Source organism: Podarcis gaigeae (assembly GCF_964106915.1).
Source record: "Podarcis gaigeae genome assembly, chromosome: 15".
Classification (NCBI taxonomy): domain Eukaryota; kingdom Metazoa; phylum Chordata; class Lepidosauria; order Squamata; family Lacertidae; genus Podarcis; species Podarcis gaigeae.
This window is the reverse complement of record NC_139692.1, coordinates 32,194,143-32,219,286: the sequence shown is the minus strand read 5'-3', so window position 1 is coordinate 32,219,286 and position 25,144 is coordinate 32,194,143. Positions and strand designations below refer to the sequence as shown.

The window sequence follows — 25,144 nt, the reverse complement described above, 5'->3', positions numbered from 1 at the left end:
AATATTGCCAGCTTTCAGGCACCAGGCAAAGACATCCTTATTTGCCTATGCTTTTGGATTTTCACTTGCAGTATCAGGAAATTTATTTAACGTCTGGTGTTTTACAATTTTCATATGTAAGGTCCTCTTTACGCATGCTCAGAGGCACCCTTCTCTTCATCTGTCTCCAGTGCATGTCTGGCCTCTTTCTGTTCACAGGAGCGATACTCTGGCTTTGCAGTTGAAGGCAGTGATGCTTCTGAATACCAATTGCTGGGAATCGCAGGTGTGAAGAGCACCATTGCACTCAAGTCCTGCTTGTGGGTTTCCCACGGGCATCTGGTTGGCCACTGCCAGAACAGGATGCTAGACTAGATGAGCCCCCTTTGGCCTGATTCAGCCTTCATACGTTCTGCCTTGGACCCAAAGGATGCCCCACTTTTCCTCCTGCTTGTTGGAGCGGAGGAACAAAATGATCTGAAAAGGGGCAGCTCCCATTCATTCTCCTCTCAGGCGAAAGCCCTGTGTGGGCTCAGCTTGGCATCCGAGGGCTCTTGAATATTTCATGGTCTCCAGACGTGCTCCGCCATTCAATAATTGAGCAGTTCACCTTGAGTGTCGGAGCTCAGGTAGTGCGGAAGAGACAGCCAGCTCCTTCCCCCGACACACAAACACCGCTACCTATTTTGCCTCGTTTGCTGTTACAATGGGTAGTTTCCCCACCCCCACCCCTTTCTTGGGAGGAGCACTGCATCATTGCAACGCACAAAGCCCAGCTCTTGGTTTCTGCGTAAATTTCCAATGTGTGATGCAAAGAAACAGAGGAAGCCATTTCGGACCATTGCAGCCTACCCAACTCAAGATTGTACTGACAGGTATGATATGATAGGGACATGGGTGGCGCTGTGGGTTAAACCACAGAGCCTAGGACTTGCCAATCAGAAGGTTGGCGGTTTGAATCCCCGCGAAGGGGTGAGCTCCCGTTGCTCAGTCCCTGCTCCTGCCAACCTCGCAGTTCGAAAGCACGTCAAAGTGCAAGTAGATAAATAGGTACCGCTCCGGCGGGGAAGGTAAACGCCGTTTCCGTGCGCTGCTCTGGTTCGCCAGAAGCGGCTTAGTCATGCTGGCGGCATGACCCGAAAGCTGTATGCTAGCTCCCTTGGCCAATGAAGCGAGATGAGCGCCAAAACCCCAGAGTCGGCCATGACTGGACCTAATGGTCAGGGATCCTTTACCTTTACTTTATGATATGATAAACATCTTCAAATATCTAAAGGCTGTCACAAGGAAGATGGAGCGAGCTTGTTTTCTGGAACATAGGACTCAAACCACTGGCTTGTAGTTACAAGAAAGGAGTTTTTGAGTAAACGTCAAGAAGTGCTTTCTGACAGCTGATTGACAGTAGAATGCATTCCCTCATGAGCTGGTGGACCCGCCTTCCTGTAAAGCAGAGGTTGGATGGCCATCTGTCATGGAGGCTTTAGCTGAGATTCCTGCATTGCAGCAGGTTGGACTAGATGACCCTCGGGGTCCCTTCCAACTCTACAATTCCATGATTCTATGATTCTGTTTTATGGTTTCAGGTAGGAGAAATCCCCAGTCCTACCTGGAGATGCCAGGGACTGAACTGAAGACCTTCTGTCCGCAAAGCAGATGCTACAGCCCTTCCTAAAATGTAAACACCTGGAGCACAGGAACATAAGACATTGCCTTATACAGTCAGACCGTGGGCCTGTCTCACTCAGTATTGTCTACACAGACTGGCAGCGTCTCCCTAGGGTTTCAGGCAGGGGACATTCCCAGCCTTAATAATAATAATAATAATAATAATAATAATAATAATAATAATAATAGTTTATTATTTATACCCCTGGCACTCTGGGCGGCTTCCAATAAAGTATTAAAATACAGTGGTCCGCTAAACATTAAAAGCTTCCCTAAAGAGGGCTGCCTTCAGATGTCTTCTAAAAGTCTGGTAGTTGTTGTTCTCTTTGACATCTGGTGGGAGGGGGTTCCACAGGGCGGGTGGATGCGGAGGAATGAGAAGAGCCAAAGGCCACCAATTCCAGCATTGACCCACAAGATACCTATAGGAAGCCTGCAGGTGGAATATGAACATAACAACTCTCCCTTGGACATGATCCCCAGCATCCTGCCTCTGATGATGGAGGGAGGACCCAGCTATCCTGGCTTGTAGCCACTGATAGCCTTCCCTATCAACTTGCCCAAGCCTCTTCCAGAAGCCACTAAGCTGGTTTCTGCTGCATCCAAAGGGATGGAAGGATCCAGGGAAATCAGCCGATTAGCGTTCCCCCTTGCCTGTCTCCCGGCACACATCGCCCTGTTCCAAAACCAGGCTGGAACGGACTCAGATCTGGGGCTCACGTGTTACCTGAGCACAGAGTTGCATCATTTTCCCTGTCTCCAAAAGCACACACACTCTGAGCCACAACAGAGGTGGAATTACCGTATTTTTCGCACCATAGGACGCACCGGACAATAGGACGCACCTTGTTTTAGAGGGGGGAGAACAAGGGGAAAAAATTCTTCCGCTCTCTGCCCAGCACCCCTTCAGTGAAGCGGCAGGAAGCGCTGCGCAGAGAGTGGGAGAATTTTCCCCCTCTTGTTTTCCCGCTCTAAAACAAGGTGCCGTTTAAGGTGCGTTCAGGCGGCTACCTTGGAAGCCTGGAGAGCAAGAGGGGTCAGTGCGCACTGACCCCTCTCACTCTCCAGGCTTCAGGTTCCTTTCGACCTGCTCTTTGGGGCTGGCGGGGGGAAGCCCACCACCAGCCCCAAAGAGCAGGTCAGGGAGCAGCGGAAAGGTGCAGCGGAGAGGCTGCTGCTATAGTCACGCGTCACTTCTCCAGCTGGGAGAGGATCGCAGGGCTATGGCTGCTTTAGCCCCGCGCACGCTCTCCCGGCTGGAGAGGTGACACACGGCTATAGAGGCTCCTGCCATAGCCGCACGTTACCTCTCCAGCCGGGAGAGGGCCGCGGGGCTATGGTGTCTTCACTCCACAGGACACACACACATTTCCCCCTTCATTTTTGAAGAGGAAAAAGTGTGTCCTATATAGTGAAAAATACGGTAATCGGGGGGGGGGGGAGGATGAAGTCTGTGTCATCTTGCACATCTGGTCAGATCTGGTGCTGATGTTTTCAAACCGACTCTCCTGTATTTCTGCTATTGGTTTGCACAGGGAATTGGAAGTCCCAGATCCCACCCCCACCCCCCAATTCCTGTTCTATGTACAGGAGTTGACTAGACTAGCAGGTGGATTTTATTTCAACACTGGTAGGATATAGGTGGACCAACAGGTTAATTTCAATTTCTCCCTTTTCACTTCAGTTTGCTAATTTTCCAGATCAGTTTGTTTATTTATTTATTTATTCTTTTTTTTAAAAAAGTCCTCATCAGCCTTTAAGATTAATTTCTGCTAATACACACACATTTGGCTTTTATTTTGCCCAATATGGTTTTTTTCCATTTCCCCCTAATTTAATAATGATAATTTGTTGTATTTATTATTGCTACGTAAAATGTCTCAAAGAGGCTTACAGTTTTAAAAGCATACAACGCACAAAATTTAAAATACATAAAAAAGAGATAGCAACATTATCAACTAAAAGTGCTCATCCTGCAACAATATTTAGAAGGACCAATCCTTCCCTGTCCTCTCCCTGGAGCCTCACTTCTTGCAGTGAGGGAACTGCCAAAAGGCCCTCGGAGCTGGACCTCAGTGTCTGGGATGAATGATGGGGGTGGAGATGCTCCTTCAGGTATATGGGCCTTTCCCTGTTCGCCCCCCTCTCCAGCACCTGAAATTCTCAGATAGACTGCCATTAAATATGGCAGCTCCATTTAGTTCTCATGGTTAGCAGCTGTCGACAGTTCTAGCCTCAATGCATTTGTCTGCTCTCATCCGGGCTGGCAATTACGGTGACAAAGTGGCAGGGAGAGAGACGCATTTGCCACGGCACACGGCTTGAATGAGTAAAGGCTTTTTGTGCTGGTCCGCCAGCTTTCTGGCGCCCACCCCCCTTTCCCATCTCTCTGAAGTCCCACGACATGAAAACAGTCTGTGGCTTCGAGATGCTTCAGGACGGTTGTCAGATGAAAGGGAGCCGGCAAGGCGAGTGGCAGAGAGAGAAAGCAGGAACCAACAGACTCGTTAAATCATTGCCTTTTGAAATATACATCAAAATTCAACAGCGGAAAGTAAAATTCAAAGGAAGGCAGATACAAAGGAACAGACGTACTGTCAGTCCCTGAGCAGCGGAGAGTCTGGGGGTGTCAAGGAGGCCTGGGCTTTTAGTAACTGGTGCGGTGCGCAATATGAGTTATGAGCCCGGAAGACCTGCATTCGAATCTTACCACAACCAGATTACCCTAATCAAGGCATAGAAGCAAGGTGGGAAGCTGGATACACAGAAACCTGTTTGCTCTGTGCTGGATCGAAAGCTGTGACCAATGGAGAAGCAGGAAGGTTGGGGTGTTAATACTGTGAGCCCCTCCATCCAATGCTCAGGTTGTATATCTAAAATAAATAAAACCATGTATCCTAAAGACACCACCGTCTCCGCTGACCTTCGTTCCGAGGAAACTGAACCTGGGCAGATGCCTGAAACCTCTGGAGTCTCTCGCCACTCAGAGATTGGGGTGGCATGTGACACTCGCAGCCCCACTGATTGTGGGGGTCAGGCAGCGTGTGTGGCGCTGGGAACTACCATTTCAGAATTTGCCGTGTTGCCACAGGTAACCAAATCAATCTTTCTGCGTATATTTTTGAAACAACAGTCCTTCCAGCTGCTGCAGTTTTAAGGGGGACACTGAATGGGGGGGGGGGAGGGCTATAAAAGCCAACCCCAAAATTTTGTATAACAATTTTGTGGCGTGTCCACCGGGAGGGTCCCTAGGCCCCACCAAGAGCCACAAACGAAGTAATTCCTTTCTTTGTTTCCGATTCAGGGTTGTTTCCTTCCCGCCCTCAAAAAACCCAAAAGCCTCCCTCTGCAAAATAAACAAACAGCTAATGAGAAGCAAGGGGGCCATCTGCCGCCTCCAGCATGGCCCAATCCCTCTGACTCCCAGCCCGCCGCCAAGACCATGCCATGAATAATGCTCCACTGCAAATATTTGTCTTATCCAGCAGGCTCTCCCATTCAAAGGCTGGCTGCTTGTTTTTCATTTTCACAGAGCTCTCAGTAGGGGGGGAGAGGCCTGTTTCTTATGGGGCTCTGTCTGGGGCTGGATTAATCATTACGGGAAGGGAGGGACGGTGCAGGATTAGGATTGTTTAGAGCTTCCTTTTGTGCCAAGGAGGCCCCTGCCATGGTACGTCCTTCAAGGTGTTCAGTGCTATTGGGTGTGTGGGACAATCGTCCCAGGTATTTGGGAGTGTCCATGAAAGAGCAGGCCAAAAATTCTTCAAATAAATACATAAGGTGCACACAGAAAATAAAATACGTATTTTAGGAAACCTCCCAACTGGCCCTTCTAGTCTAGCAAGTCACAGTGCCTAACAGGGTAGTGGCTTTCCCACTAAACACGAGGACACAATTTTATGGCAAGGAGTCGGGTGCGAAAGGGAAAGGAAAGCTGGCATTTATCTGGGACCAAATGCTTTAGCCTATATGGTCCTGTTATTTTATTGCTGGATTTCCAGTTATACTTAAAAATAAACCACCAGGGAGAGAGGAAAGGACTTTTGCACAATGGTTGACTCCGTAGGAGGTCCTGACCGGATGGGTTTCTCTTCGGGAAGCTTGCCTTTGGTTTATTAAAAGTCCCCAGAAAATTTCTTGTGTGCCATATTTCACTTGACTGGAATGGAACCAAGGCCTCCACATAAGGTGTAGCAAAGAGTTATTTGCTCTGATTTCAAAGCAAATCAAGCTGGATTTACATGCAGATTAGGACTCAGCTCTGTATGGAAGTCTCCAAATCTTGCAAGGTAGATTTGTTTTAAAAACACACAAACAAGCATATTTTACAAACATGCATATTTTAGGGGGAAATTCAAGGGCAAGTGTAAAAATGTGTAATTTAATGGGGGAAATATTTATTTTCAGAAAAAATAATCTCCACAGGATAATCTTCCCGAATATTAGTTGATTTGATGGCACAACTTGACAATACTTTAATGCAATGTGTATAATACAGAATTTTAGGCATTTTAGAAGAATTTATTAAAATGCGTACAGTAAAAATGCTTTTTTTTTTATCTGCAAAAATAATGGGATGGGTCAGACCCGTGATTAAGGGCACACAAAACAGACCTAGATCTATCCACTCCTAGCTTCTTCCTCAGCGATCCTGTCACTGTGGAGGAAGTGAAACTGACCAGACCAGCCCACCAGAGATCGCTGCTACAGTCAGAGTCTGAGTCACAGACCAGCTGGGTGAGCTGGGACCAGCTGCTTCTCTTTGTCAGAAAGAAGGATCTTACGTCACGCTATCGCTGTCGCCTTCTGCTATCCAACCCCCCAGCACGGAAATCCCTATGAGTCATCCATCCCTTGAAGTACTAAAAGAATCAAGACAGAACCACCTGGGGACTTGAGTTTCCATCGCTAGGGAGCAGACCATCATCCATTCTGACCCTTTGATGACCCCGCTTTCTTGGCCGCCCTCTCAGGGGCAAAATTCACCATCAAATAGGATCGCACCCTGCAGTAAATGTAAGCCATACAAGGTTGAATGGTGGGTTGGCAAGCACTTCAAATGCATTCGGGGAGCGATTCGAGAGTGATCAAAATGGCAGATGGTCCAGTCCTTGGGGGACCATATTGTCTCAGACGTGCATGTTTTACCAGCAATCAAACCGTACCTTATTCCCATGATTACACACACACACATATATAGGGAGGGGACTAATTTAAGCATGCAAAATTTAAGCACCATTACCACTTCAGACTACAGCCGAGGATGTTGTGTTCTCTGGACACAATCCTCCATCTGGCTCAGAGGGACAGAAGATATTACCACTCGGGGTGACAAGAGGGGAGGGGAGCTGGTACAAATTACTGGGACCTGGTGGTCTGGAAGGGGACTCAGGACCCGACTATCTTGAGTATGTTGTACAGGCATCTCGCCACTTACGTGTGGTCATGTATACGTGGATCGCCTGGAAATCAATCAATCAATCAATCAATCAATCAATCAATCAATCAATTCAAATCTGGAAATGGTAGGAGAGAGCTGGAAAGTCCTTGTGGCTCATGAGACACTCCCCAGAGCCCTAAGAGGATGCCAGTGAGCCCAAAGTCCAGAAATAAAGGTTTAAAAGGCTTTTTTAAAAAGAACCTGTGGGTTCCAAAATGGCGCACAGAGTTTTTACGGCTGCAGCAGTATCTCACTCAGCAGCTGTTGGGCGGGAAGCTGTATTGCTTGGTTGCACTGTTGCCTGCCCTTTCTGATTATCTGGAGGCAAAAGTGCGGTATAAAATAAAAATGTTTGTCCAATGCCTCTTAAATCACCCTAGTTCCCCTCTCTGATGAAGCTCCCCACTTAAGTGCATTTCGCTGATGTGCCCAGGTGCCCAGAATGTAACCCCGGCTTAGGTCGGGAGTCGCCTATCTATAATTCTTAACAAAATATGCACTTCTTATTCAATACATGTACAACTCTGAGCAGCAGCTTGCGAACTTGTGCCGTGAGCCGAACATTTCTGAGTATTTCCAAGTCTCTACGAATATTCGCTCTTGCACACTGACAGTATGACAGCTCAGCCTCAACTTGTTATACATAATCACGTTTGTAGGTTGTGTGATACACATAATACCACTGTATTATGCCACGATCATGCTGGTGCTTAGATTATTGTTATTAGTCATTGGGTTGCAATATTGTCAACAGGTGCAAATATCATATTTCTTATTAACAAAAGTAAGACTGCACGTTTATTTTTATCTTGTGTAAATATTTTTAACTGGTTGGCCCTTGTTGAGAGGCCCCCCCAAAATGTTTACCGGGGCCTGAACTCGCTCACACTGCACCAAACTCACCATCCAGGCCAGAAGCTGTTGGCCTATCAGAACTCCTTGAACTGAGAAGACATCTCTCCAATTCATCACCTCCGCATGGCAGAAAGTAGCCATTACAGAACAGGGCAAAAGAGCAGTCAACTCCTCAGAGCAGGTGGGGTGAATAAGAGGTTCAGGCCGGCCGGCCCTCAAAAGGCCTCAGCATGTCACTGGGGCAATAGCCAGTCCCAGCAAGCACAGCCTTCTGAGAGCTCTCCAAGGTCTGGTCCTTGCCAGCTGGCCTGGTGTCCACTTGGCCTCCCCTGGAACTGTAAGCCAGAAGGAGACGGACAAGCAGAGGCTGGTGGTCTTATACTCTCCTATGTTGCCCATATTCAGAACGGAGGCACGTCCTGACCCTAGCAAAACGATCCCAATTGTCTCAGAGCTGTGCATTGAATGTGCGCAAGTGTGGGTTCAGATGCACATCTCACAATACGGGTGTTGACGGCGATAATTAGAATGATATGCTTTTGTGCTGCTGTTTTACCGGTTTTGGGTTGTATTTTTGCTTTGAGGATATTGTTTGCTTTTATATTAGAGGTTTTCAAAATGTTAAGAGGTTTACAAATGTTCTAAACTAAGTCAATAAATAGAATTGGAATAATAATAATAATAATAATAATAATAATAATAATAATAATAATAGCAGCCAGCAGTAACATAATAGTTAGAGTGCTGGACAAGGACCTGGTAGAGACCAGGGTTCAAATCCACATTCAGCCATGAAGCTCACTGGGTGACCTTGGGCCCGGCGTTCACTCTTAGCCTAGCCTACCTCACAGGGCTGTTAGGAGGATAAAATGAGGAGAACTATACATGCCACTTTGAGCTCCATGGAGGAAAGATGGGATATAAATGTAGTGGTAGTAGTAGTAGTAGCAGCAGTAAATGCATAGTAAGTGAATGCTGCGCTCACCCTTGCTCCTCCATCATCTCCTGCAACTCCATGCATTTCAGCTCCACCCGCCGCTTCCTCTCATGGTCCAGGATCTCCCGGTGAGCCTTCTTCACCAAACCGGCCTCCACCAGCCTCACCTCGTCCTCTGGCTTGTGCCATGTGCCCGAGGCCCCCGCCTGGGGGAAGCCGTTGGAGGCCTCCTGTGGAGAAGGCATCCTGGCACCGTTGTTGTAGAGAGCCATGAATGCCGGGTGTGTATTTAGGTGGGTGGGTGGGTGGGGCCTTCTGTAGACCCTGTTGAGATTGAGGAAAGGGAGAAAGAAAAAACATGTTTATTTCTGCATCCTAAAACACAGCAGGAGCTAAGTGAAAGGCCAGGTGCTCTCTTACTCAGAGGCTCTGGGATAGCAGCATGCTAGGGACCAGTGAAGTTTCTCAAGAGGCTCACTTTCCCCTCCTCCCTCCTCCTCCTTTTTTCTTGTGTGACCTGTCCCTTTTTTTAAGATTGTGAGCCAGTGGGCAGGGGAGTGCCTTAGGATTGCTTTTCATAAGCCGCACTGAGAGCCTTTTTGACTAAAAGGAGAGGTACAGGTGATGTGAATAAATAAACAGGGAAACATCTGGAGAAGAAGGGTGTGTGATATGAGGAGTCCCAAGGGCCAGGCAGAAAAGCCCAGAGGACCACATGTGGCACTTGGGCCTGAGGTTCCTCATCTCTGCCTTTCACAAGCCCATTCAGCCCGGAGCATAAAATAACCCAACTTCACCACTGAGGAGCCTGAGGTTCTGCTGAAGCCACATTGAAGCCTGAGATCCACCAAGGCTCCATTGAGGCCTGAAGTTCCATTGAGGCTCCACCAAAGCCTGACGGTCCTCTGAGGGCTCCATTCAGACCCAAAGCTCCACCAAGGCTCCACTGAAACTTGAGGCTCCATTGAGGCCTGAAGTTCCATTGAGGCTCCACCAAATCCTGAGGGTTCTCTGAGGCTCAACTGAGACCTGAGGCTCCACTGAGGTTCTACTGGGCCCTGAGGCTGCTAGTCTGAGGTTCCCCATCCTTTCACCACTGGTTCAGCCTCTTATTCTGCAGCCAGACTGTAGTGGCTGGATTGGCAGCAGGTCTCCCACTGCAGTGGCCAGCCAGGGCACTGCTGATTAAAGGACTTGAGCAATTGGAGCAGCTCCTAATCAGAGGAAAATTAGACTGGGGTGTGTGTGTGTTTTCTCCCCCCAGTTCCCAGACCTTGATCAGGATTCCTGTCCAGATATCAGAATATTTAATGCCAGTCCTGGCTTGAAAGTGCAAGCAGCTGGGATACCCCAGGGGGAGTTTGCCCTGGCGTTTGATGAGCCTCTTATTAGGGGCAGCGTAATTGCTTGTATCTTCCTCAAGCATGGCACACACACACACACACACACACACACACACACACACACCGCTCTGGACTCTGCAAAAGACAAGTTGCCTCATTTCCCTCCTCTTCTGCTTTTGCACAATCAAGATGCTAATTTGCCAGCTCCATCTTCCTGCGTGCAAAAGTATTGGCGGCAGCACTGGGGTGTGGGAGAGAGAGAGAGAGAGAGAGAGAGCGGGAGAAGAGAAATGCCCAATAAATAAGCGTATGCACCAGAGGGAATGGCAGCTTTGAACGCGATGAAAACACCAATTAGGCGGGAAAGGAGTGACCCAAACAGTGTGTGGCTTGCGAGGGAAAGAGGATCTGAGAATATAACTACCACCACCCCGGTTCTATTTTTAATCTGGAACATTGCTCCATAGCTCCCCCCCCCTTCCCTGAAGATTGGTAGCTTTTGACAGGGTCGGCTTTGGCAAGAGGAAGGAAGGGCTTAGCTCAGGGATAGAGCATCTGCTTTGCAAGGCATCTCCAGGTAAGGCTAGGAGAAAAGGCTGCCTGGCATCCTGGGGGGCCGCTCCTGATCAGTGTGGACGATTCTGAGATTCCGTGGAACATAGGAAGAGCCCTGCTGGATCAGACCAATGACCCATCTAGTCCAGCATCCTGTTCTCACAGGGGCCAGACAAGTGCAGGAGTGGACTTTGGCCTTCCAAATTTCAGCAGAGCCAAAATCCAGCACCTTCCGTTCTGTGCATGCACTATGTCATGGGTCAGCAATCTAAGGCCCGTGGGCCAGATCAGGTTCAATTGCCTTCTGGATCTGACCCGTGGACGGTCTGGGAATCGCCACGTGGATCTCACGTTCTTTCCCTCTCTCACACATGGCACCGCCACCGCCGCTTCCTCCCTCCCTCCTCCTGGCTTCTCCCTGCCCTGCCTAGAGGAGGAAGGGGGCTGGGCTTTGTTGGTGCCAGCAGCAGCAGTGCTCAAGCATCCGCCATTTTAAGCAGCCCCTCTCCGGAGCCCTTTTGCAAGCCACTCATCATCCTGCCGTTTCTGCTGCCAGCCCCCGCCGCTTGCAACACACAGGTAAGCTCGTGGTGCTCTTGCATCATTTATTTATTTTTTCAAAATATAGTCTGGCCCCCCACAAGGTCTGCGGGACAGTGGACCAGTCCCCTGCTGAAAATGTTTGCTGACCCCTGCACTACGTCATAGTTGTGGGGCCCTGCAGCACCCCCTCGGTTCAACGCCCGGTGTGGGGGAACCGGCCATGCTGCCCTAAATCTGCCAGATGCTGCAAAGGGAAACCCACAAGCAGGATTCGAGCATGAGCACATTCTCCCCTCCTGCAGTTTCTAGCAATGGGTATTCCGAAGCATTCCTGCCTCTGGCTGTAGAGGCAGAGCTCAGCCATCACAGCTAGTAGCCATCAGCTGCCCTCTCCGCCATGAATTTGACCAGTCCTCTTTTAAAGGCATCCAAGTTGGTTGCCCTCATTGTCTCCTGGAGGGGTGAGTTCCATAGTTCAACTACTGTATATGCTGCACAAAGAAGTCCTTTCTTTTATTTGTCCCCTGAATCTTCCAACCTTCACTGGATGTCCTCGAGTTGGTCTGACTCAGTGTAAAGAAAGGTCCTATTTTCCGACGAGCGGTTTATTCTCTTTCCGTACCTGTTAGTGTCTGCATTATGTTTGCGTTTTCACACAACTTAAAAGGCAGTTCCGGGAATATGCAGCAGAATATAGCCCAGGTTTAGCATTCATTTCCATGCTACTTGCAAACGGATTGTTTCTGGAAGCAGTGATGTGGAAACAAGCGCTAAACTTGTGCCATATTCTGCTATATTACTGGAAGTCGCTTTTCTGTGGAGTGAAAGTTCAATCAACTTCTGCCCGGGAACTAATGTCCCCACTGTGGAAGGACGCGTGGATCCAGAATTGGCCTCCACAGTCACTTACGGATTCATTGTTAAAACCGTGTTTATGGAAGACAATCTTACTCGGCTACGAGGGATCGCCAAAGAAGAATAATGCAGAAATAAACAGGTAGGGAATCGCCGGGGAGATGGAATAAACTGCTGTGTGAATGCAGCTGGGCAAAGAGACTGTGCAGGCAGAGTTCTAAGCCCCAGCCAGGAAGCCTTTATAGCTGGACTGTTCTGCTAAGGCAAATGCAGACAGGTTTGCCTGGCCCCCTGCAGGTGGCAGCGAGAGGGCTGGAATCTCCAGGTGGGGGAGAGTCCCTTTAATAATTTTTTTTAAAAAAAATATTGACTATTTTCACATAGCGAATTATTTCATCAATTGTATTTTCCCCCTCCCATCTCCCCCACATACCCCCTCCCCCCTACAACTTCGCTCAGTTTCTCTTTCTGATTTATTAACACATATTATTCTCTGCATGTTCTAAAAATGTAAAAATCTCTAAGTTATCCGTCTATTATATTAACAAATAAATTTGTGTCTGTTTATTCAAAACCTGCCAAGGAGCCCAATTCATTTTGTTGTTTCTTTAAGTACTCTGTAAAAGGTTCCCATTATTCTTTGAAGTCACAGTTGTCCTTATCGCGCAGTTTGTATGTCAATTTTGCCAATTCCGCATAGTCCGTCAATTTCTCTTGCCACTGTTCTTTTGTCAGGGTTAATAATTTTAAAAAATATTAATAAGGAAGCTGCAAGCTTCAACCTGGCAGGTGCTGGTTGCAAATTACAGCATAGACACACTGAGCTGTCCTGCTCTCCTCTGCTGCCTCCTCCCAATTAACCTCCATCGCCAGGATCCACCCTGTGACATGACTCAGCAAAGTTGGCCCATGAATGAGGCAGCCCATTAAGAAGAACTTTCTGAGGGTTAGGAGTGTTTAACCAGAGGTTGGATGGGTGGCCATCTGTCAGGGCTTCTGTAGCTGGGATTCCTGCATTCCTCAGGGTCCCTTCCAACTCTTCAATTCTATGGGATACTTGGAGTAGCCTGAACCATAAAGAAGACTGATCGCCGAAGAATGGATGCTTTTGAATTATGGTGCTGGAGGAGACTCTTGAGAGTCCCATGGACTGCAAGAAGATCAAACCTCTCCATTCTGAAGGAAATCAGCCCTGAGTGCTCACTGGAAGGACAGATCGTGAAGCTGAGGCTCCAATACTTTGGCCACCTCATGAGAAGAGAAGAACTTCAGGAAAAGACCCTGATGTTGGGAAAGATGGAGGGCACAAGGAGAAGGGGACGACCGAGGACGAGATGGTTGGACAGTGTTCTCGAAGCTACAAACATGAGTTTGACCAAACTGCGGGAGGCAGTGGAACACAGGAGTACCTGGCATGCTCTGGTCCAAGGGGTCACGAAGAGTCGGACACGACTAAACAACTAAACAACAACAACAACCTCCTTCTAGTTGGAATACGGTCCTCAGGCTGAATGAGATTCCTCACTCCCCTTGCAAGGAATTGATTCGTGCCTCCATTGGCAATTCCGCCCACGTCGATGGCATATTACCGGCAGTGGGCATTTGTGGCACAACACAGCCCGGGAGTGCTTTTCAGCTAATTCTGAAGGAGCGCTCAAACACCAAGCAGAAATATAAATACAGCTGTCTAACCCTGTTGGCCGTGGAATTGACTAGAGACGGTTGCCGGCTGCTAGCGAGGAACAGAAGGGAATGAGGGCAGAATAGAGGCTTATAATTAAGCAATCAGCCACTTAATGGAGGTGGATTCGGCAGGAGATAAGAATGATTGTGCAGGAATTACTGGAGGAGAGGTGGAGCACCGCGTCTGTATGAAAACAGCCGTCTCACTCAGGCAAGCCTGAAAATGTGCTGGAAACAGACGCCCTCTTCTAGAAGTCGTAACATATCCCCGTCCCCTTGCATTCTCCTCTGCAAAGGTTGACCTTGACTGTTCACTGGGTATTCTCTGAATGTTTGCACATTTACTGGATCTTCATTCAGCAGCTCACATTTGTAATGGACACCCATTGATTTTTGGTGCCCAACAATGATATTTTAAAAGCAGCATTGTGTTTGGTTTGCTTTTCATGTTTGACAGGGAAGGAGGGGCACTATTGGACAATTTTGGGTCCTCTAGGCGTCTCATTTTTATTTATTTTTGCAATATTCAGTTCTCCACATCAGTTGGTGATTTAAAAACAAAAACACAAGATCTCATGAAAATTCATCAGCCCTTCAGTGTGAATTTCTCCTAATGTGTACATTTTTGTATGCAATCTTCTCTAACAAGCAATTCCCTCTAATATAATGCAAATTCTCTACATTATCTCCATGAATGTATGCATTTTTATTTCACCTTAGTGCTGTGTTTCCCAAAGTGTGGGAAACATACCTGGGGATATATGAAAGGGTTTCAAAAGGTACACAATATCCTTTTCAAATTTTACTTTATTTTAGATAAAATAGTATTATTAAAACTACCCCCATCACCTTTGTGCAAGAAATGGGATACACCATAAAGACTGGACTCTCAAAAAGGGGTTGCAGCTATTGTAAGTTTGGAAAACACTGGTCTATATTGAGAGGCAGTGGCTGTCCCAAGGTCAGTCAGGGAGCTTCATGGCCAGGAGGGAATTCGAACCCTGGTCTCCCAGGTTGAAAACCCAAAATTCTAACTATTACTCCACGCTGGCTCTTCCAAGTGATCCTAGAAGATGTACTGGTTTACACTTCCACCTGTTGTTGCTATAAACCCAGGTAAATTGCCAACCATACTGGTTGGTGAGGAGCGAGGGAGCTTAAGATGTTTCATTTGCTGTAGGCTAAAGTTGCTCAATGTCTGTCCCCCACAGCCGTAAAATAGATTTTGACTGCCTGCTTCCTTTTGGACGATGTTCACAACTCATTTGAGATCCTTAAAGGTCATATCCACACTCTTTAACACACATTTAAGGCACATGGTTCCTCCCACGAGGAGCTGGGAACTGTCACTCTGGGAAGAGATACTGTGCAGTGTGGGTGTCACCCAAGGCTCTCACTTCTGCTGGGCCTAAAGGTAGAAGGTATCTGTGCCCCTGTCACCATGGCAACCAGGCCAATGTGTCCCCAGCCCACTGAATCCTGGTTACCCGGGCAACCGAGATGATGCTTCCTCATCACTCCTGTGAGGTAGCTCTCCCCAGCTCACCTGTCTAGCTCTCTTCCCCATGGGCTTGTTGACTCCTCCCCCTGGCCCAGGTATGGTGGGCCTCATTGCCTACAGTCTGCCTGCATTTGACCACCTCTTTCTTACCTTCTCTCCCTTCCCTCCTCAGTTGCTCCCTGCCCACCAATTAAAGCACAAATTTTAGGCTCCTTGGAGCGAAGGACCCTGCCAGTTTTGGGAATTGCTTTGTGATGTATCACGTATGTTGATAACACAATATGATTATTTTTATAATCCTACTATACAAATACTTAATTCAGCTTAAGAAACCCTTGGATCCTCCATTCCACCCATTTGGGGGGAGGGGTCAGTGGGGAACATTTGACATATCTGAAAGGGACCTCCTTCCCTATAGACAAATTTCCTCCACCCTCAGCGAGGGGCAGCCCAAGGGGAGAGGGCCTTCTCTGTGGTGGCCCCTAAGATGTGTAACTCCCTCCCCACAGAGGTTCATCTGGACACCTTCATTATACAGTTTTTGGAGAATGCTGACATTGTACTTCTTTGCCCTGATCGTTTGACACTTGAGATGTATGTTTTTTAGGACCTGCCTTGTTTTTATGGTTTTACGTTGTTTTGAATGGTTTCTAATACTGTGTTTTAATGCTGCAATCCGCCCCGGGGCCTTATGGTTAAGGGTGGGAAATCAATAAATCAATAAATAATCATAGACTCATAGAATTGCTGACAGGCACCCCAAGGGTCATCTATTCAAACCCTATGCAATGCAGGAAGTGCAACTAAAGCATCCCTGACTGATGGCCATCCAACCTCAGCAAAGAAGAAGAAGAAGAAGAAGAAGAAGAAGAAGAAGAAGAAGAAGAAGAAGAAGAAGAAGAAGAAGCAGCAGCAGCAGCAGCAGCAGCTCTGATGTTTCTCACCCCTACCAATGCCATTCCCACCCAGCAAGCTCAATTATCAGGGCTGCTGAGAGGAGTCCAATGACACCTGCAGGCTCACAGCTTCCCCATCTTGAAATAAGGGTGATAAGGGCAGTGGAAAGGTAGACTGCCTCTCAGTGTGAAGGCTCTCCTCAGTTAATTTCCTCTTTCCTGTCCTTTTCTCTGGATTGCATATTTATGGACAAGGACTATCTTCCTTTTAAAAAAAAAAACCCTCTTAGAAAATGTGTCACTAATGCTGTCTGATTCTGGATTGTTTTATGCTTTTTAAAAAGGAGTAATGCAGCTGCTTGGGTTTAACTTGACTTTGTTATTGTTTTGCTTTGTGTAGTGGTGCTGAAAACACAGCCTATAGATACATCTCTCTCTCTCTCTCTCTCTCTCTCTCTCTCTCTCTCTCTCTCTCTCTCTCTCTCTTTCTCTCTGAATGAAAATGTTGAAGAGTTAGATTAATTGGATCCGGCTCAGTATAAGGCAGCTTCCTATGAGAAGGTCCACATGGCTTAGTGGTTAGGTTATCTGCTTTTCATGCAGATTCCAGGGTTCAATCCCAGGTATCTCTCCAGGTCAGGCCAGAAATGTTTCCCTGCCTGAAGCTCTAGAGAGTCATTACCACTGAGAAGAAGAAGAAGAAGAAGAAGAAGAAGAAGAAGAAGAGTTGTTGTTTGGACTTGATATTCCACTTTTCACTCCCCTTCAGGAGTTTCAAAGCGGCTAACAATCTCCTTTCCCTTCCTCCCCCCCAACAAACACTCTGTGAGGTGAGTGGGGCTGAGAGACTTCAGAGAAGTGTGACTGGCCCAAGGTCACCCAGCAGCTGCATGTGGAGGAGCGGAGACGCGAACCCGGTTCCCCAGATTACGAGACTACCGCTCTTAACCACTACACCACACTGGCTCTTTAGACAATACTGAGCTAGAGAGACCAAAAATAAGGAAGTTTCCTGCATTCCTATTTACATCGGAACCATGAGGACTGAAATCTTGATTTATTCTTAGGGAAATGGCCCATAGCTTAGTGGTAGAGTACCTTATCTGCCACAGATGATCCCAGGCTGAATCCCTGGAAACTCTGGGTAGGGCTGAAACCATAGTGAGCTGCTGCCAGTCAGTGCAGACAATACTAAGCTAGATGGACCATGTCAGCTTCTTTGAGTTTCTTTGGGAGGAAAGAAGAGCTATAAATGCAATTATTATTAGTAGCAGAACAACAAGAGGAACAACCTTTGAGGTCCCACCCAACTCTATGATTCTATTCTATGATCCTGTGTTTTACAGGTTGCATTTTTAGGTCTGTGTGAACAGGTTGAAATGAATGCACCCCTTTGAATAACCCCAACATTATGGACCTAACATTCTGTATCTTTGTTCATGGGGATAACAGCTTTCCTCGCCAGACATCCCCAATGGCTAAGACTACAGAGGCTCCGAGGGAGAAAGAATTGGGGTCAGATGACCCCCAAAGCGGACTACTGTCTTTGAAACACATCATCAAGCAGGGTAAGTGTGACGACCCTGGAGTCTCAGAAGCTACAGAATTGCAGGCTAAGGAGCCAGAGCGGCTTCCTAACAGGGGTGCCAACTTGAATAAAGTATTTGGGGGGATAAGCCCCGTCCCACATTACCAATCACATGACACGGTGCACACAAACCATTTGAACGGCAATGGCCATCAACTTTTGGGGTGGCGGCCATTCAAATATTTTATTGGAGAGGCTGAACCCCCCTCGGCCCCTAGGAGTTGGATCCTATGCTCCCCAATGCTGCCAATTGGAGGGTTCGCCAAACCTGAAGCTGGCTGCCAGCAGGAGGCCCCTGAATCAGATCTTGCAGCACCAGGGCTCCCAGAACTGAACCCTCATGGGTGCCTTTCCCCTGCACCCCAGAAAGTGGATAGAGAAAAGTCTGTATCCCTTTCTGAAAACAGTAGAACTCAAGGACATGCAGCCAAGCTGAATGTTGGAAGATTTGTGACAGTTTCTTTTCAAGAAGCCTAGATTGCTCTTTTCGGTACTCTTTTGGCCCCCTGCTAAATACATTTTTGCTTAGGCAAGCCTGTCCACATGCTTAGAAAGTTGATCCCAGTTTTAATCTGTTTTTAACCTGTTGTTATTTTAACTTGTTGGAAGTCTCCAATTGTTGTTCTTTTTTCTTATTGGTAATTTTATGGTTTCATCTTTTCTAAAACCACTTTAAGAGGTGTTTTTTTTTAAAAAAAAAATCAAGTGGTTTATAAAAGTTACAAAATAAGTGGTAAATAAATTAAAGGCTTGGCAGGGACTTTCCCTATCCCTGTGTGTTCGATTTTGCATGACAAGCAAGCAGAAGAACCGGGTTGGCTGCAGGAGTCTTGTGCTGGAGCATCCCCACTATCAATGCTCGCTGGGAAAGCAAGTTTGCCTAGAATCCTTCCCTCCTAATCTTAAACATTTTGTAGCTTCCTATAGGTGCCCAACTATAAAGAAAAGGAACACTGTACCTTTTCCTTGAAACATTCTGTTCTTTTTTCATTGCTTCTTATGTTATAGAGCAGAGAAGGGGAACCTTTTTCCTCCAGTGGTTCAGATTTTCCTCTCTCTCTATCCCACCCCCTCTCCAGCAACTTTGACAGGTGGGCAGGACCGCTGCCTCTCAGTCACCTGACATCACAATGATGTCAGGTGATAGGCAGGCAGGGGCCTCTTCCCACCCATCACAGTTGGTGTCAGGGGAGACAGCGAGCAAGCTGGTTTGAGTTCCCCACACATCAGCTGGTGCTGCGTGGGGAATTCAATCCTGCTTTTAGCAAGGGCTGGGTGCATTAATTAGCACATGCAAATTTTATGTGGCGCTCTGTTGTCCTCTTGATTTTATGCTATTTATTGCAATGCGGCCTGATCCGGCAACCTCATGCTTAACATTTTAATGTACTTGCACTATCACCTGGTGTGTTGAAGCGAAACCTGCTCACCGGCCTCCTTTAACCCCCTCATGTCATCCTCTCACCCCTGCAGGTATCAGGCAGCTGTACCAGACGCAACTGCTCTGTGATGTCACCCTGGTGGCCGAGGGAAGGAAGTTCCCTTGCCACAGGTAAGAAGCCAGCAGTACTCCAAGCCACGCTCTGCTGGGGTGGGGCATCTCAGGAGTGACTTTAAGGAAAAGGCAGAGGCCATTTATCAAGTACAGTGGACGCTCGGGTTGCGAACGTGATCCGTGTGGGATGCACGTTCACAACCTGCAGCATCCACAACCCGCAGTGGTGCATCTGCGCACGCACAAGTTGCAATTTGGTGCTTCTGCACATGCGCAAAGCGCAATTTAGCGTTTCTGCACATGCGTGGCCGCCAAAACCCAGAAGTAACCCATTCTGGTACTTTTGGCAGTCCGCAACCTGAAGCTTCTGTAACCCGAGGTATGACTGTAGGAGTATATGCTAAGGCATTCTAGGAGAAGAGGTGCAAAGTTACTTTGGCCGAGACACACAGAAAGTGGATTTGACCTGCATCAAGGCGGGGACAGAAAATTGGAGGCTGCCTTATGCTGTGTCAGACCATTGATCAATCCAGCTCAGTGTTATGGAACTATGGAACCTACCTGCCACAGGAGGCAGTGATGGCCACCTATTTGGATAGCTTAAACAGAGGACTGGACAAATGCATGGAGGAGGAGTGGGCTATTGATGTCCACAAGCCACAATGGCTATGCCCTGACTCCACAGTCACAAATGCTAAAGTTGCTGGAAGCCATAGGGGTGGAAATTCTCATGCTGGGGTCCTGCTTGCAGGTTTCCTACAGGCATCTGCTTGGCCACTGTGAACACAGGATGCTTGACTAGATGGGCCTGATCCAGCAGGTTCTTCTCATCTTCTTATGTCCTTCTATTGCCTACACTGACTGGCAGTGGCTTTCTGGGATTTCGGACAGGGAGCTCTCCAAGCCCTACCAGAGATGATGTTGGCTCTTGAATCTGGGACCTTTTGCATGTAAAGCAGTTGCTCCACCACTGAGCTACAGCCCTTCTTCTTGCAGAGAGCTGCCTTATACTAAGTGATGTCCACAGAAGCAAGGTTGCGCTTCGCTTCCCTAGTATGCAAAACCTCCTTAGAAAAAGAGCCAGACCGCTCTTCCATCTGGCTGGTGGCGTACTGGCAGGCAGCTGCAGGTCAGCCTCTTTCCTCACTCTGCTCCTTAAGCTCCTTTTAACCACAGATGCTGGGGATTTGGCCCAGACGGTCTGCATGCCTGCTCAAGACATTTTGCTGCCTGAAGCAAGCAGGATCTCTCCACCCCAGTGCATGTATGAAAGCTAACCAGACCGGAAGTTGAAGCTTCTTACTCTCATACATCTGATGGGACAGCATCCTTAGTGGCTGGCTAGGTCAGGACCAGAGGGAGGACACATGACACAAATGGCCCTGCCCTTCAAATCCTTGCTGCCAGTCCCTGCCGCCACCACCCCAGCAACTCCTGCCTGAAGCAGCTGCCTCGCTCTTTCTAATGGTAGAATCAGCCCAGGTGCAAAGCATGTTCTCTATCGCCTCTTCTCTGTGTGTGATGCATCCTAGCGCATCTCTCCTCTTTCCCTCCAGAACAGTCTTGGCTTCCATCAGCCTCTACTTCCAGCGAATGTTCACCAGCACCTTCAAGGAATCCCGGGAGGGCGAAATTGTGCTGATGGATTTGACCGCCTCCTCCCTCCAGAGGCTCCTGGATTACATCTATACAGGGGAGCTGCTCCTCATCTCTGAAGATGTAGAAGATCTGTTCACAGCAGCCAGCAGGCTTCAAATCATGTCCGCATTGGAAATCATCACCAGGTAACAAGGAAGGGGTAGGTCAGTGCATCAAAAACAGGGAAGGGGAAACTGTGGCCCTTCACATGTTTCCAGACTACAATTCCCCATCACTCCTGACCACTGATGGAGTCCAAAGTGCTGAAAGGCCACAACTTTGCCATTCATCTAAAGATACATCCCTGTGGGGTTGGACAGCCAGTTCAGAACCAGCGTGTTCTCTTCAGTCTCCTTGTTTTTTGCCATGGCAAATCAACGTGGCTTACAAAAATGACTTACAACAAAAACCATATGTAAGACTAGGGGGTGGGATACATTAAAACATCCCATCTAAGGGGTTAATGGCCAAAGGCCTGTTTAAAAAGGAAGGTTTTTGTCTGGCACCTGAAGATATGTAATGATGGCACCTCCCTGGAGAGAGCATTCCGCAAATAGGAAGCCACCACTGAAAAAGCCCTGTTCTTCTGTTGCCACCATCCCATGGAAGGGGCACATGAAGAAGGGCCTCAAATGATGGTTGCAGGGTTCAGGTTAGTTCATATGGAGAAAGGCAGTCCTTGAGGAATAAGGCTTTGCAGGTCAAAAGCAGCACTTTCAATTGCTCTGCTATGTTCTAATATTGTAAGTTCTGATATTATGAAAGAGGGAGAAAAGCATGTCCCAGTCTACCTATTTTCTCTTCCCCATGCCATATATGAGAAAAGTCTTTCCTCCTTTGCTCCTTGCAGATTCCTCATGGAGAGGATTTCCATGGAGAACTGCTTGGCTTTTTACGTGCTGGCGTATTCCCACAACCACCGGCCTCTCCTCCGCCCGGCCTCGCGCTACATTGCCTTCCATTTCGAGCACCTCATCGAGCTCACAGCCTTCCTTGCCCTCGACTTCAGTGTCCTGGTCAGCATAATTGCCTCGGACGGCCTGGAGGTGGACTCCGAACTGACCATCTACAGGGCCATGCGTCGCTGGGTGTACCACAACCCTGACGAGCGCCTCCTGAAGCATGCAGCCCTGATGGACCACATCCGCCTCTCTCTCCTGAGCCCCGAGGAACTGGCCGAGGTCCGGGCTGAGACAGAAGAGTTTTATGAGTGCGTCCGACTGCCGTGGGAGGAACTCAGCGTCCCTGAACGGCTGTGGGCCAGCAGAGGCCTACGACAAGGCATGTACCACAAGGGCGTTGTGTGCGTGGGGCTCCCCAAATGGAGCAAGATGAGCCTGGGGGACGAGGAGCTGGATTCTCACGTCCACTTCTTCGACCCGTCCACTGAGCAGTGGGAGCAGCTTCCCGACCTGAAATCGCTGACCTCGCCGAGCTGCGTTTCTCTGGGCCACAAGCTCTACATCACTGGCGGGCAGCATTTAGATGGCTCCTACTCCAATAACCTCCTGGTATACGACACTCTTGGGGGCCACTGGTCCAAGCTGCCTCCCATGACCACAGCCCGGGCGTGGCATGCCTTCCTCCTATGCCAGAAAAGGCTGTACGCTGCCGGAGGCTGGGACAGCACCGGGACTCTCGTGTGCGCCGAGAGCTATGACTTGGAGCGCGAGGAGTGGACGGACATCTCCAGCCTTCCCTTTGCCTTGACTTATTTTGCCTCTGTAACACTCAAGAGCAAACTGTACCTCGTCGGCGGGGAAAGGGATGACGCCGAACTTCCCGTCCCTCACAAGGGGTTCCTGGTTTACGACATCAAATCCGGCGCCTGGTCCCAGGTCCCCATGGCCTTTGAATTCTATGAGGCCAGCGCTGTCACCTTGGGCGACTGCATATTTGTGGTCGGGGGGCTTTCCGGGGAAGGCAACGAAGGCTCCCGGTACTTCACCGGCCGTTGTGTCTGCCTGTTGAGCGATGGCACGGTGAACCAAGAACTCTCCGTCCCTCTCCTCCCCATCGCCATCTCTTACCCGGGCGTCGTCTGCTGGAGGAAGAGGGTGTATGTCTTCGGGGGCGACAGCAACGACCGCTATTCCAGCGCGATCCATTACTGGGAGCCAGGCCAGCAGAACTGGGTCCAGTGTGGGGCAACTTTACCTGACCCCCACTATGGGGCGTTTGGCTTTGGCTGCATTCCGCTCAACGTCCCGAGAAAAAACATCCTGGCTGTCTTCCACCGGGGATCCACCTTCGAGGTGGAGGAGCAGGAGGAAGACAGCTTGGAACCCTGCCCAGTGACCAACCTTACTTAGCACATTTTGGGTCCTTGTTATTTTTAATTGGTTTGTTTAAAAAGAGAGAGACCTGAAGCCAAATACCCAGTTGTCACTGTTGTTGTGACTGCTGAACCGACCTTTCGGTAGCGGCCAGTGTGCTGGTGCAGAGCTCTGGAGCTGTCCCAGCACTGGCATCACTGCAGCCTACCTAGACGGCTCTGGGATTATGGTGGGGCAGCTCTGAGGCAGCCCTGATCTCCTCACTGCCATGTCCTACCCCAGCAGCAGCAGCAGCAGCAGCCAAGTAAGGAGGGCAGCCCCACAGCTCCACCACCCACCCACCACTATAGCTCCCTCTGCAGACAAGAGGATACGGTCCCCCTTATCCAATGCGTGTTTTCATCACCTGTCTCTCATTCCTGACTCCTCGAAGCCTCTGATCCTTTGCTCCCAAAACCCACACCTCAAAGCTCTCTGAGTTTGCTTGTTTTTCTCCCTTGGCCCAACTGACCTTCCATTTCCCTGATTTCTGACATCCTGAAATGGTCATTCGACCGTCGGAATGTTTGTGAATATTCCCTGATGCTCTGAGTTCCTTTCTTTTCCTACCTCAGCCCAACTTGCTTTCCCATTTCCCTCACAAGAGCCGACTTGATCTTCAATGTCACTCAGAAGTTGGAATGTTTGTGAACATTCTTTGGCACCCTAGAACATTCTGAGCCAGTAGAGTCCAGCTAGCAGGCAGGCAGTAGCCAGCGTTATTGTGGACTGCGCATCATTGGGCCCTAGCAGGATTTCCCTTCACTCACACAATTGCAGGTCGACCTCACAACCGCTTTGTGTTGCACTTTGTAGCACTCCTGACAGGACTACTTACAGACTTCCTCAGTTATTTAGAGCATTTCTAAGTTGGGACGTGGGTGGCACTGTGGTCTAAGCCACCGAGCCTCTTGGGCTTGCTGATCAGAAGGCTGGCGGTTCGAATCCCCGCGTCAGGGTGAGCTCCCGCTGCTCGGTCCCAGCTTCTGCCAACCTAGCAGTTCGAAAGCATGCCAGTGCAAGTAGATAAATAGATAACCCTGCGGTGGGAGGGTAAATGGTGTTTCCGTGCGCTCTGGTTTCCGCCATGGTGTCCCACTGCAGTGGTTTAGGCATGCTGGCCACATGACCTGGAAAACTGCGGACAAACACTAGCTCCCTCGGCCTGTAAAGTGAGATGAGCGCCGCAACCTCAGAGTCGCCTTTGAGTAGACTTAACTGTCAGGGGTCCTTTACCTTGACCTTTTAAGCTGTGTGTACCAACTGTATTCCCCAAAGTGGCTTAAAGTAATTTAAAAAATGAAGCAAAACATACAAGATTTACTAGGGAGGAGCAAAGGCACTGATATGCCCCCCACACTTCAGGTGTGCCAACTGATAATCTGTTTCTGAAGCTCTGTGCTTTGGTGGATCTCAGAGAAAATGGCTGCTGCGGTAACCAGATGTTAACCTCTTTCATGTGGGCCTACCTAATTCACTTCCCCCAAAACAGTACACCGGGTTGAGGAACCTTTTTCACCCTGAGGATCACATTTCCCTCTGTGTGACCTTCTGAGGCCCGCATGTCAGTGGTAGGAGGAGCTAGCAGGCAAAAATGGGTGGAGCAAAAGGCACCATATTTACCTTTGTACTGTTTCTAGGTGGGAAGAGTGAAATTTCCCATGCTGCCTAGATAAAAGCAACAGTTTCCTGCTTTGCCCTCAATGCAGTCACGGTTTGAGCTTCCGCCACTGTCAGACAGAAAGATTTCCACTCAACCCAGCTTTGGTTGTGCATTTTCTATAGAAAGAAGCATTCAGAAGTTCAAGCAACACACTGTTACTGTCATTGGTTTTTTATACTTGCAAACCAATCCT

General features: G+C 48.6%; 2 protein-coding genes across 2 annotated transcripts in view; one reads left to right on the top strand and one right to left on the bottom strand.

The window, feature by feature from the left end:
• The window catches only part of SRRM3 (serine/arginine repetitive matrix 3), a 103,664-nt gene that overhangs the window by 45,814 nt on the left and 32,706 nt on the right, over positions 1-25,144 (bottom strand). The window contains exon 3 of the mRNA XM_083715363.1: positions 8,925-9,200. Within this exon, the coding sequence (XP_083571489.1) occupies positions 8,925-9,148 (224 nt within the window). The 5' untranslated portion in view covers positions 9,149-9,200. The remainder of the gene's footprint in view (positions 1-8,924; positions 9,201-25,144) is intronic.
• Positions 15,323-23,348, top strand: LOC310832562 (kelch-like protein 25). Its single transcript, XM_083714546.1, has 5 exons — positions 15,323-15,451; positions 17,705-17,820; positions 19,314-19,392; positions 20,892-21,119; positions 21,824-23,348. The coding sequence occupies exons 2-5, from the start codon at positions 17,727-17,729 to the stop codon at positions 23,283-23,285; spliced, it is 1,863 nt and encodes a 620-aa protein (XP_083570672.1). The 5' UTR covers positions 15,323-15,451; positions 17,705-17,726; the 3' UTR covers positions 23,286-23,348.